Source organism: Meriones unguiculatus, chromosome 10, assembly GCF_030254825.1.
Source record: "Meriones unguiculatus strain TT.TT164.6M chromosome 10, Bangor_MerUng_6.1, whole genome shotgun sequence".
NCBI lineage: Eukaryota > Metazoa > Chordata > Mammalia > Rodentia > Muridae > Meriones > Meriones unguiculatus.
This window is the reverse complement of record NC_083358.1, coordinates 119,043,433-119,058,061: the sequence shown is the minus strand read 5'-3', so window position 1 is coordinate 119,058,061 and position 14,629 is coordinate 119,043,433. Positions and strand designations below refer to the sequence as shown.

The window sequence follows — 14,629 nt, the reverse complement described above, 5'->3', positions numbered from 1 at the left end:
TATTTTCAGTAGTGACTAAGTGAACAGACTTGCTGCCAGAATAAAACAAAGAAAGCACGCCATTATTTTTAAAACACTCTTGTTTTAGGCATATATGCCCAACAAGCATGAACAACCTTTCTAAAGCAAAAGTGTATCTAGGGGATGTCCTTGAACTAATGACTCCACCCCATCAGATACAGCGCATAGTATGTCATGAACTAGTCAACATTCATTGGTAAGCCACGTTCTACAAGGGAGGAAAAAAAAAAACTTTTTTTTTAAATTCTCATAGGAAATATCTGGGGAAGATGTTACAATATCAGACACAAACTGAAATTTTTCTCCTAAGTATTACATGGACTGAGATAAGCTACAAATTATAATGGCAATATCTAACACAATATTATGAGAATATAGACAACCTTGAGTTATATTTTATGAAAGAGATATACATATATATATATGTATATGACAATTATATTCTCCAAATTAGTAGGCTTCTCTCCTACTAAAAATCCCCAGTCTCTTCAAGAGAGGATTTCACTTTATAGACCAAGCAAGACTGGAACTCACAATCCTCAGCCTCCAGAGTTATAGATTACAGGTGTGGGCCAGAAGACAAAAACAGACTAGATTATAACAGACATTCAGTGCCAGTTTATTTAGATAATATGTTAAAAAAAACTTACATTAAAAAATTTAATTTCCCTTAAAAATTAACCTCATGCTACTGAAAATTACAAATATACCAGGAAAAGTTTTGTTCCCAAATATCTAACAATCATTTATGAAATAACCATCAAGCTGGTAAAAATTATGTACATCTCAAATTTTTCAATTTAACTAGTTTTCTTTTAATAAAAAGAAAAATGTAAGGATTGGCTTCAAAAGAGACACTTAATACAATATGCAATGATAGGACAAGGCAAATGTCTGTTTCAGTTCTGTCAAATTTAAAATCACCGTATTGAACGATACATCATGAAATCGATGGTTGTGCATCTAGGAAACTTCCCAATGGAGCTCTCTTCCACTGGTGTGTATATTTTAATCTGCCTCATGTGGGTATCTCTTCCATTCTGGTGATTGGCTAGAACAGCAATCTGTATCATGAATGTGCGAGTTGGCTTCTTATGATTGTCAGTTAAAGGAACGTGAATCCAGCCACTTGGTTCCACCAATTCAAGTTGCTGACAAGAGAAAAAATTATATTCACTGTATAAATAAGTTTATAATGAACACATTCTAAAATTATACTTAAATTTCTGCTCACTGAGAGAATGACAACATAATACTAACCACCATGCCTGGCCTACTAACCCATGGCTTCTTAAACATGTGAACCTTTCTATGACCCTGAGCATATAGATAAAACAGATATATAAAGCAAACAGTTATTAAGAATAAATCATAAAAATGATTTTAAAATAGTTCTTTGGTATATACAACTTTATAATTAAAGATGGGATGATTTGAGAATACAAATCTAGAGCACTGTCAGTATCTTCCAGTTGATTGATATTTTGATTTTACAATAATGAATGCTGAAAATTTCACTCTGCATAAATATATACTATAAAATGGTAGATGCATATTTAGGGTCTTTTAGAAGTTGCTGGCGATTCTATCATAATCCTGAGCCAAAAGTCACTGAAATTGAAGCCACTGTTTCCATTGTTTAATTTGCTGTTCTGTCTTTATCCTATTCCAAATAAAACTTCTAAAAGAAATTGTCACCTTTGTAGCTCAAAACCAGAAGAGGTAAATTTCACTTATAAAACTATCCTACTTTCCTTTAAAAAAAAAAAAACTTTTTAAAAACTTTTAAATTATTTATTTTTATTGTATGCATATTGGTGTTCTATCTGCTTGTATGTATGTGAAGGTATCTGATCCCCTGCTACAGGAGTTACAGATAGTTGTGAGCTGCCATGTGAGTGCTGGGAACTGAACCCAGGTCCTCTGGAACAGCAGCCATTGCTCTTAAGCACTGAGCCACCTCTTCAGCCCCTTTCCTACTTTCTTGGTAAGAAGATTGTAAGTTACAAATTTCATTACTATCAAGAACATGGGTCTTTCCTGGTTCAAAGTTCTTTTTCTTTCACAGTACTGGCTGTGACTTAAAAGAAGACTCCCTTCCTTCAGGCACCCTTTCCCAGCTCCCTCCTCTGTTCAGAACCTGCCTGTGTATCTCTGTTCAACTTGCCTGCTGCAGTCTCTATGGCTCTGTCCCAAAACAATTTGCAAATTTCATAATATAGTCAGGATTCCCAACAGTCCATAAAAGGCAGGCATGCTGTCTCTAACCTCAGTGCTAAGGGCTGGGGATGGAGCTCAGTGTGAATAAACTCCACATGCAGTGAGACCCTATCTCAAAAAAAAAAAAAAAAAAGGTAGAGACCAATCAAAGAAGACACCCAGTATCAACATCTGGCACATGTACACACTACCACCAACTCTAAAAGAAGAACTAAACCTTTGGGATAACAACTGCTTTTTGACTAGAGGTCCAGCCCACAGGAGGAGCTTGTGCTTGTTAATGTGCACTTGGTCAAGAGCCTGTGGACGGGAAGGGCATATACCTAACAGGAAACCTAGTACTGCCCTTTTGCTAAAGAGCATGTTATCAAGCTGTCATCCAAATGTTAATGTTTATGCCCTTACCTTAGTGTTGTTCTCAGCCCTGACTAGAGAACTCTCTTACTACAATTGGCAATGGTTATAATTCAAAGTCTCACAAACTGGTCAAAAGCCAAAAATCTCTCTCATCACCCCCAGGTTTTGGAGGACATCTCAGAACAGAGACAGAAAGGACATTAACATCTGTAGAGATATGCTGTGAAGTCCCATGGCCATGACCCAGCTAGTGTACTTATAAACTCATAGCGGCTACAGTTACCTACACAAGACCTTCACAAGACAGCCTGTAATATATCCATCCCATGAGTGGGAGAGGGACTCACCAGCACCCCCCTTCCATGAGAACTGCTCGCAGTTAGTAGGGGGGAGCATAATTTTCCTTAGTAGTGTAGCACTAATAAATTGTCCTTAGTCTACAAATAACCTCTCAGCCATGCTCATATAATCATAATTAAATAGATATGAAAGAGGTGAATTATTAAAAATTGTTTAAAGGCAGACATGAAAGTAAAAGGAAGAGCTTCAGCAGGATGGGAAAGGGGATCAATGATAGTAGATGAAAACAGCTATACATAGATGAAATTGACAAAGAAGAAAAGTAAACCTCAGGTTGTGCTGATATATTAAACATCTGTCCAAAAAAAATACACAAATAACTGCTTGTATACAAAACAGCTAGGTATTTTCAGAGTATGGTGGTACATGCCTTTAATCATAGCACTTGGGATGCAGAGGCAGGCAGATCTCTGATATCAAGGCTATCCTAATCAACAGAGCAAGTTCACCATGTTAAAATGCTCATAAAAACACTATATGTAATTTTTTGACTATACACAAATGGTCAAATAGATAAATACTAGTATGGTCAAAACGTGGAATACTATATAGCAGCAAGGAACAGCAATCTATACTCATCTATATTGAGGACTGTCACTAATATGATGAGTCAGAGAACTTATATACAAGACTATACATAACATAGTCTTTCTCCATATTTTGCAAGTAATGTGCTAAACGCAAGGATCCAGCGCACATGAAAATCCATTCACTCAGTCAACAACTTGTATGCCTACTATGCAAATGTGAAACACTTTGGAAATGCATTAAGAAAAAGCAATCCCTGTGCTTTGTGTTCTTTATGCTCAGGAAGTACATCTACTCACTAGTCCTTATACAATGACACCGGCTATGATCTGCAAGTACTTTGAAAAAGAGTTCAGCAAATACACATCCTTTTCCACTGGCTCCCAGATTCTATAACGACTGAAGTAACTGACACACTGGGGAAAACACATAAATCCATCAAAGCAAGGGAGATGGACAAACAGATAAATACTGCTAGGTTATAAAGTGAGCGAGGGCAGCTTGACAACTAACTTCCGTGCACTCTCCTCACTGCACACGTGGAAAGGCAGGGTTCAGAGACAGGCAGTCGAGGGCTAGAGACTAACAAGAGGCAGGCAACTGAGCTCCACTATCTCTGAATTTGGAAGTGAAGGCAGTTCTGAAGGAATGAATACCAAGTTGGAATAAACATAAACCAACAAGTAAACAATAAAACTAGCCAGGAGTACACTTGAGAACTAGTATCCTAGAGCCTCACCTGCTTATGGCTGTCCAGGTTCCTTCCCTACTCTTACAGAGAGTAAACAGGAAAAGTAAACAGCAGCATCGCAAGGCCCAATAGTAAGCCCCTTCACTCCTTTCACCTTGTTCAGTTATAAGAGCACTGACTCCTAAACAGATCACCTTCTGTCTCCCTACAGATCCTTCCACCAACCCTGCAAGGTACTTGTCACCCTGCACAAAACTGAAGTCCAAGTGGATCAAAGACCTCAACATAAAACCAGACACATTAAATCGGCTTGAAAAAAAAGTGGGAAATACCCTAGAACTCATTGGTACAGGGGAAAACTTCCTGAACAAAACACCAACAGCACAGGCTCTAAGAGCAACAACCAATAAATAGGACCTCATGAAACTGAAAAGCTTCTGTAAAGCAAAGGACACCGTCATCAAAACAAAGCGACCACCTACAGATTGGGAAAGAATCTTCACCAACCCTTTATCTGACAGAGGACTCATATCCAGTATATATAAAGAACTAAAGAAGCTGAAAAGCAGCAAACCAAGTAATCCACTTAAAAAATGGGGAAGAGAGCTAAACAGAGAATTCTCTGTAGAGGAATACCGAATGGCAGAGAAGCACTTAAAGAAATGCTCAACCTCACTAGCCATTAGGGAAATGCAAATCAAAACAACCCTGAGATTTCACCTTACACCCATGAGAATGGCCAAGATCAAAACCTCAAGTGACAACACATGCTGGAGAGGTTGTGGAGAAAGGGGAACCCTTCTCCACTGCTGGTGGGAATGTAAACTTGTACAACCACTCTGGAAATCAATCTGGCGCTTTCTCAGACAACTAGGAATAGCGCTTCCTCAAGATCCAGCCATACCACTACTGGGCATATATCCAAAAGAGGCTCAAGTACACAAAAAGGACATTTGCTCAACCATGTTTGTAGCAGCTTTATTTGTAATAGCCAGAAGCTGGAAACAACCCAGATGCCCCTCAACTGAAGAATGGATGCAGAAATTGTGGTATATCTACACAATGGAATATTACTCAGCAATGAAAAATAAGGAAATCATGAAATTTGCAGGTAAATGGTGGGATCTGGAAAGGATCATCCTGAGTGAGTTGTCCCAGAAGCAAAAAGACACACATGGTATATACTCACTCATATAGACATACAACATAGGACAGACCCACTAAAACCTGTGCATCTAAAGAAACTAAGCAAGAGAGAGGACCCTAACTAAAATGTCCAATCCCCATCCAGAAAGGCAAAGAGGATGGACATCAGAAGAAGAAGAAAACAGGAAACAACCTAGGAACCTACCACAGAGGGCCTCTGAAAGCCTCTGCCCTTCAGACTATCAAAGCAGATGCTGAGCCGGATGGGCAACTGTTGGGCAGGTGAACGGAATTTTAGGTAAGAACTGGGAAATAGTAAGAGCTGGAGAGGACAGGGTCTCCACAAGGAGAGCAACAGAACAAGAAAATTTGAACACAGGGAACTTCCCAGAGACTCATACTCCAACCAAGGACTATTCATGGAGATAACCCAGAACCCCTGCACAGATGTAGCCCAGGGCAGTTCAGAGTCCAATTGGGTTACATAGTAATGTGAAGAGGGACTGCCTCTGACATAATCTGATTGGCCTGCTCTTTGATCACCTCCCTCTGGGGGGGGGGGAGCAGCCTTACCAGGCCATAGTAGAGGACAATGCAGCCACTTTTGATGTGAACTGATAGACTAAGATCAGAAAGGAGAGGAGAACCTCCCCTATTAGTGGACTTGGGGAGTGGCATGCAAGCAGAGGGAGGAGGGAGGGTGGGATTTGGAGGGGAGGAGGGAGGGCCTTATGGGGGGATGCAGAATGAATAAAGTGTAATTGATGAAAAATTTTAAAAAAGGGAAAAAATAATTTAAGAACCTTAAATGACTTTCAAAATTGGAGGAAAACATGGAGTTAGTCAATTGGCATGGAGCACGTCTCACCCCTGGGGGCAATGGTCTCCTGAACCTACTCAGACCTCGGACACCACCACTGCTAGTTCTAGAACTGACGCAGGATGTTCCAACGAGGGGTTAAGGCTTCTCATAATATTTCCTATAAGCCCACACCTGTTTGTCTATATCCCCCATTTTTATTCATTATTAGCCAGATAGAGCCAAGTAATTGTGGTAATGATACTTGCTTTTTTGCCCAATGCTGGAATGCTAGTAAATTTAGGTATGCCCTGGTTACTCGCATGCCTCACTGGGTGCCTGTGCCCATTGATGCCCCTCACGCTATGACTCTCTTCAGACAGAAAAGGGATCTTGGAACTACAGCCACCATTGTTACTACCATCTCATTGGCGGCTGTTGGAGCTACCACCGGGGCATTAGCCATGAGTCATACTGGGCAGACTGCTCAGACCCTGAATAATCTTTTAGCCAATGTAGCTCATGCCTTAGTTGTACATAAAGGAATTAATTCTCAACTAAAAGGAAGCTTGATGGTGTTCAATCAGAGGATTGACCTCTTGCAGGAGCAAATTGATACCCTATGGCAAATGGCTCAACCAGGCTGTCAATGAAAGTATGCTGGACTTTGTGTCACTAGCATACAACATGAGAATTTTTCCTGTGCTGCAAATCTGTCTAAACAATTGTCGAGCTATATTTTAGGTAATTGGACTGGAGAATTCGATACTACGATGGAGCAGCTGAGAGTGGCCATTGTCACAGTAAATTCTACCAGAGTGGACGCAGGACTAGCCACAGGATTATCAACATGGATTGCTGCAGCCATGAATCATCTGAAGGAATGGGCGGGCATGGGAGCGTTAGCAGGCCTTCTGGTGTTGGTCTCCTTGGTTTGCCTGTGGTATATATGCAAGATTAGAGTCTCACAACAGTGTGATGCAGCCATGATCATTCAGGCCTTTACAGCCATTGAAGCAGGACATTCTCCCCAAGCATGGTTGGATACCATAAAAAGCTAAAATGATACGCTCAGGATGCGAGGCTAAGCACTGCACTCAGGGTCAGCTGCTTTCGACCCAGAGAAGAGCATGTCTGATTGCATGCGGGTTGATGCCCCAGGTCCCGCCTCTGAGGAAAAGGTATCAGATGGGTCTGATGCTCTTTGGGTGGATGACACCTAAATGAACATCGGTACAAAGTCCCAATTTATTTCTAATATCAGAGATCAGACCTCTACTCTTGCCTGATGCGTCTAAAACAAAAAGGGGGAACTGTAGAGAGCTGCGGAATGCTATGCCTTAAAGATGGAGCTGGTTTCCGCCTTCCACCTTCTCGATGGTGAGTGCTCTCTGTCACGAACAACTCCACTTTGGCTAAGGCCGAGGATCTGGCTTGCTTCCATGTATGTGGACCTATCTGCACTGCCCACGTGGCACGCCTGGGTTGGCTACCCAGAGGCTATTTAAGCTGTGGGCTGGCTTTCCCCAGGGTCCGAGGATTGTTCAAGGTTCCTGAATAAACTGCATTGAAAATAAATAAATAAATAAATAAATAAATAAATAAATAAATAAAAAAGAAAAAAAAAAAAGAAGCATTTCTGGGAAAAATGGGAAGTCCATAAGAAAAGACCTACTGATAATGACATGCAAATGTCCTTAATTTAACAGATACTTATTGAGTAACTGATCACTTTATGCTAGGCACTATTCAAATTGGCTTACCTATACTGATAAAAACAAAAACAAATGTAAGCAGTTACTGTTCTCATTGGGTAAGACAAAACAACTCAAATATGTAATTATAAAGCATATGAAATAATAAAAGCAGTATGGGAGGAAAAGAGAGAAAAAGACAAAGCAGAAGCACTGAGAGCATGCACATACAATTTTAAATAAGGTGAACATTTTATACCTCATAAGAGGAACATGAGCAAAGCCTTGAAGGATATATTGGTTCCAGCTAAGTCACACAATCTCAAAGCCCATGAGCAATCACCTCTACCAAACTACCAAACTGAACTCTTTAAATATGAGAAAACAGCCGAGGATCTACCAGCATGTAAACAAACAAATCAAAATAGAAAATGAAATAAGAAAACAAAAAAGTAATTCCAGTGAGAAGCACTGAAGGGAATGTCAGAAATTCCAAAAAAGCAACACATTAATATCTCCAGTGACACAACATATCCATAAAACAATGCTATTGCTATCCATAACAGAATGCTATTCTCTTAAAGCCAAAACAGAAAGAGACCTTTTGTAACAACAAAAAAGTACACATGAAGATTTAAAGTTCTTTAAGTAATAGAAGTTAAATTAATCACTTAGGAAAACAAAGAGAAATTAAAAGAAAACACAAATTAAGTATTGTAATTAAAAATGTCAGGCTGACTTTTTGAGAGAGAACAGAGAAAACAAAAAGGAAAGTATCAAGGCACATGAGCATGTCACAGGACCTCAAGACAGATGGTCCCAAATTGATAGGATCCAACACAATGACAAGGCAAAGCACCGTGAGAGCTCAAAGCAGCAAGGATTAAAAAGTTATAAAAGCTTGTAGAGAGAAAATAGGTCACATGCAAAGTATCAGAAATCAAAAGTGGTGTTGTGTTTCTCAACATTTACACTGAAAACTATGAGGTGATGGAGAATGTGTTTAAAATAATGAGGAAAAATCATTTCCAAACTAGAATTCCATACCCAGCCAAATCATCCCTCAAGGGTGAGATTAAAATAAAGTTTTCAGTCATGCAAGGTTTCAATAATTTACCTCCCATGTGGAAGATGAATTCCACCCAAAAGGGAAGCAAAACAAGAATGATGAGGACCTGGGATTCAGAAATAGGGACCAGCAAAGAGAAGAAGTGACAGAAACTCTGCAGATGATGTTGGAGGCAAAGCAGACAAGATGGCGATGCACATCTGAAAAGCAGACACAAAATCTGGAAAATTATAGTTCAAGAAAAATATAAAAAGAAGAGTTTTTGAGCGAAAATGAGGCTGGAGCCTGGGGAGGCAGCCAGAGCAGCCAGAGGGTGATACAGGTCTGGCCCTACAGGAAGGCAGGCTGTCAGGCCACAGGGCAATTGCAGTAAAAACTGAGCGAAAGACAAGCCTCCTTTAGCACAGTCATTGGCTAGGAGCCAAATACGAGAGAGTACCCTCAGAAGAAACATGGCGATTGAATCCACGGAGCAGCGCTGGTGCCATCAGCTAGACCTGTGTCAGCTCTGAGAGAGACACTCTGCTGGTCACTTGTAGTGTGTTAATGAGGGTAATCCACACTTCACTTCAGGATCTCCTTCCCCACACTCTTTTCATTAAGTAGTATAAAAGACACATTTTCATGCAAAAAGTAGGGAAGGAGCCAGGCACAGTGGTCTGTGCCCACGGTCCCATCTACTAGTGATAACCACGAGACAGGCTCGAGTTCTAGACCAGCCCCAGCCTTGTATGAAAGGAAGAGTGCATTTCATACAAGTAAGCAGGCAGAAAAGTAACTGTTGCAAGGGGCCAAGAGTACAGCGCGGTGCTGGAACATGCTGGAGCCCCCTGTAGGTTCGATTCCAGCACCTCCAGTGGGGGGAGGAAGAGCAGATAAGGGGCTACAATCACTGAGGGCCGATGGGAACTTCAGGTCTGCACTGGCACTTGACCATCTGGTTCATCTGGGCAGCACCCCAGCCTGCCATCAAATTTCTCCTGCAGCTTCTTAAAGTCCTGAAACAAGTACATAACTGAACTGATAACATAGGAGAGGAAGAGTATTGGCTCTTTCTATAGGATACTCACATCATAAGGTTAGCTGGCTATGAGAGCTAGCAGAGCCCGGTCACTTCCGGAAGTTTCAGCTCATGTTCCTGGACTACAGACTCCTTGCTCGTTAGCACCCTAACCATTTTTGAACTTCCATCCTGTGTACTTCTTCCACAGTATCTTTTTTTTTTAATTTATTTATTATTTGTACAGTATTCTGCCTACACGCCCGAAGAGGACACCAGATCTCATTATAGTTGATATAGTTGTGAGCCATTATGTGGTTGCTGGGAATTGAACTCAAGACCTGTGGAAGAGCAGCCAGTGTTGTTAAACTCTGGGCCATCTCTCCAGCCCCCTCACAGTATCTTTTAAATACAGGGACCCATCTCCTATGTGAGCAGGGCACATAATCCCTGTGAGAAGTACCCTCGTACAGACACAGTGAAGTAGCAGCTGATGGTGGTGGTTCAGGTGGGGTTAAATATAGGAAAAAGACAGAGAATTAAGATACTAAGAACCCTTGCTCAGACATAGCCCAGGGCAGCTCAGTATACAAGTGGGTTCCCTAGTAAGGGGGACAGGGACTATCTCTGACATGAACTCAGTGGCTGGCCCTTTGATCACCTCCCCATGAGTGGGGAGCAGTCTTGCCAGACCACAGAGGAGGACAATGCAGCCAGTTCTGATGAGACCTGACAAGCTAGGGTCAGATGGAAGGGGAGGAGAACCTCACCTATCAGTGGACTTGGAGAGGGGCATGGGAGGAGATGAGGGAGGGAGGGTGGGATTGGGAGGGAATGAGAGAGGGGGCTACAGCTGGGATACAAAACGAATAAACTGTAATTAATGTAAAAATAAAAATTTAATTAAAAAAGATACTAAGGGTAGCTGTATCAAGGGATATTTTATTGAGCTGTCAGAAAAGCTACAGATACATTCATAAGTAACATTTTGAAAACTAGGGCAGGAAAAGAAGACTGCAATTAATTTTTTAAAAATGTCCAAAAATGAAATTTAAGTACAGAACATATATAAACAATACATATATGCCCACAAAAAATAAAATGCACATAACTTCAGTAAATATCACTAAAAACCACACCAGGAAAACAAAGAGATATATATCCACAAAAAAAAAAAAATATGGCACTAAACTAAATCCTGATTGAGGGTATCATAACATCATACCTTTAAAAACAAGCATACATCATAGAAATGTGGACATCTGAAAGGGACTGAGAAAAGACAGTGGGGATGACCCCACTGAAGTTTTCTCACTTCATCATTTCCTACTTTTGGTGCACTTACTCTATCAGGCGCTCTTTTAAAGTGCATGTACTGACAGTTCAACCGTGAAGCAGCTCTCTGAGGTATACAGTACTTATTTTAACCACTTTACTTTATTTAGGTATATGGGTATTTTGCCTGTTTGGATATCAGTGTACCACATGCATGCCTGGTGCCCACAGGAGCCAGAAGAGAGTGTTGGATCCCTGAAACTAGAGTTACAGAGGTTATGTACTGTAATGAGCGTGCTGGGAATCAAAGCAGGTCCTCTGAAGAGCAGCCAGAGCTCTCAGTTGCTGAGCCATCTCTCTAACCCCAGTATACCATTTTAACCTTCACTTTATAAGCAAAAGGCCTATGGCATCGAGAAGCTAGTTTTGCAGTGTTAGGGTGAACAGGAATTCAACACAGGAGATACCAAGGCAGTACTCATGGACCCTTATCAACTCAAAGTACACTTACATGCAACAATGACATGCTGCTAAAACACTTTCAGTTTCATGACACTACATGACAAAGCTTATTATAGGATGGTTTTACTTTTTAATTGAAAATAATTTTTTCCATACAATACATTCTGATCATGGTTTTTCCTTCCCCCAACTCTTCCCAGATCTACCCCCATCTACCCACTCACCCAAATCCATCATCAAAAGCAGGCATCTAGAACAAAACCAACCAGAAAAAAACAAAACAAACAACAAACAGAAAAAGCACATAAACACATAGACACAGAGACATACAAATTCACACACACACACACACACATCCCATAAAAACTCAAAATCAGAAACTATAATTTATAAGCAAAAGACCTGTAAGTTTTTTTTTAAATGAAACATGAACCTAGACAAAGCATTATGAGACAGACAAACAACTCCAAAAATACCACGGAATTTATTCTGTGTTGGCCCAACTACAACGGGGCATAAAGCTCTCTCTTAAGTGTAGTTTGTATACCCAGTAAGACACCACTGTAGAAAACTATTTTTTTTCCTTTGCACATAGTTGTCAATTGCAGATAGCTTCTGAGTTGAGGGGAGAGGGGGCTTGTGTCCACTTCCACTTTCAGCTCTGGAACCCCATCTAGCTTAGACCTGTGATGGTCCTGCACATGATGCCACAGTCTCTGAATTCCTATGTGTGTCGGTCTTACTGTATCTACAAGGCCTTGATTCCTTGGTGCCTTCCATCCCCACTGGCTCTTACAATCTTTCTGCTTCCATGTCAGTCAGCAGACTTCCCTGAGCCATGGGGGAAGGGATTTGACGCAGACATCTTATGCAGGACTGGGGTTCCAAGATCCCTCACTCTCTGCACATTGTCCAGCTGTCAGTCTCTGTATTTGATCTGTCTACTGTAGGAGGTTGTTTCTCTGGTGATGGCTGGGCCAGACAATTGATCTGATTCCCAGGCTGGGGTCTATGTGATACTCTCAAAGGCATTCGGAGCTGCCACAGTGTACCATACATTTGATTCAGCCGTCCTACCACATCTCTGACTTACAGCTGAAAACTTTGTAGTCAAATCAGGTGCACAATTAGCCTCAAGGTCACCTCTATTGTGAAGGCTAGAAGCCAGCATTAATTTATTTACTTGCTTATGTGTGTGGATATGCACACATGTGAGTGCCAGAGATGGATGTCAGTTTCTTCCTCCAATGCTCTCCCTATATTCTTTTTAATTTATTTTTGTATGTGTGAATGAGTGTTGTGCCTTTATGCATGTGTACTACATGGGTACCTAGTGCCTACAGATGCCTGAAGAGAGCACTGAATCCCCTGGAACTGAAGTTGCAGATGGTTGTAAGCCACCATGTGGGTAAGAAAACTGAATCCAGATCCTCCGCAAGAACAGCAGGTATTCTTAACTGCTGGGTCATTTTTTCAGCTCCTACTTTATTTTTTGAGACAGTCTCTTACTGAATGTAATGCCAATTCAGCTAGAGCAATTAGCTGGCCAGTGAGCTCCAGAGATCCACCTGTCTCGCCTCCAACCCCCCCAGCACCGACATTACAGAAATGCCCAACTTTTATGGGATGCTGGGATCCAAACTCAGGCCCTCATGCTTTTGAGACAGGCGGTTTGTCCACCGAGCCATCTCTCTGTCCCAGAAGCAAAACTCTGAAAGTACTTTCACCTCCAAACTTCTGAACATCACAAAAGAAATAAAGTAACATTAAACCATGTCTTTCTGGGATAAGAATAAGAATACATTCAGAAGATGAACAATAATGAACTCAAAGGGCCACAGTCCTAACCAGGCTTTCAAGGAAGGCAGAACTTGAAGGAGACTAGGGGAAGAGGGTGATCCCACCACATGCGCCTCACAAGGGGCAGCTAGTCCCTGTACACAGAGATAGGGCAGGGCAATGCGAACCGGTAACAGCCCTAAATATCCAAATGTAAACATCTCGGAGTGGACTCAGCAACAACTGAAACAGCACTTCCAGTACAGTTTTCTAGTAACATTTTTATTTCCATTGGCCCCAGAGTTCATATGACCAGTATCTTTTATAAAAAATACAAAAGCATAAAATATCTAACCCATAGCTTACTTTCAAAACTGCTTCACCAAATTTAGGTTATCTGGGTAAGAATAAAATGATAGTATACAAAGTGAGTATTTTGGAGTGAGGTACAGCAAATTTTATATAAATTTTAAAATCACTGGACTAACTCTAATATTTAGGGCTCAGATACCATTTCACTCCATCTTGATGTGACCTGCCATCACTTTGAGAAAAAATGTTAACTTGTTTCCTAAAACTGCAACCACTGCCAACTATGCAGAAAAAGCAAAGGCATTTTGCTCTATTCACAAGCACCAACAAACAGCTCAGTGGGGAAATGGCAGTGTGCCAGGTTGCCCTGTGAGCAATTAGGCTTCATGGCAATCATGAAACTCAGCCCCCTGAGGCCCTCAGAAAACTAACATGCTAAGGACTTGGTGCTTTTATTTCTCCCCTGAAGCCATATGTGAGATATATTTTGCTTAGATGGCAATGCTTTCCATCCTCTGAACTGAAAAAGGAAAAGATTATGACAACGAGTAAGTAATAAACTGAGTGTGAGACATGGGAGATAAAAAAGCAGCAATGTCCACCAGGTCTACTGACTAAAATCTAATAGCCTGTCCTTTAAATATAGTAATTTTGCTCTGATACTCTGCATTAATAAATAAAAGGTACATACAACTATCATGAAATACAAAAGTACATTTTAATTGTTCAAGAAACAAAGACAATTGGGCCTAAAATGATCTTCATGAGAAGCAAGTGAAATGTTAACTCAGATTCCTCTTTTATTGAGGTCTACAGTGGAGAGTTTCTAAGGAAAAAACGCAGATGATGCACCTTACGGGCCGCACGACCTACCCTCTGTCTTACCAAACTGAGTCCCCTGACATCTCGCAGTGCT

The 14,629-nt window shown here is 40.9% G+C and overlaps 1 protein-coding gene across 3 annotated transcripts in view; it reads right to left on the bottom strand.

Moving 5' to 3' along the window:
- Window positions 1–616: 616 nt before the first annotated feature.
- Window positions 617–14,629, bottom strand: part of Anapc10 (anaphase promoting complex subunit 10) — a 49,690-nt gene continuing 35,677 nt past the window's right edge. For all 3 annotated transcript variants that reach the window (XM_060393218.1, XM_060393216.1, XM_021635638.2), the window contains one exon: window positions 617–1,172. In XM_060393218.1, coding sequence (XP_060249201.1) covers window positions 942–1,172 — 231 coding nt within the window. In that variant the 3' untranslated portion in view covers window positions 617–941. The remainder of the gene's footprint in view (window positions 1,173–14,629) is intronic.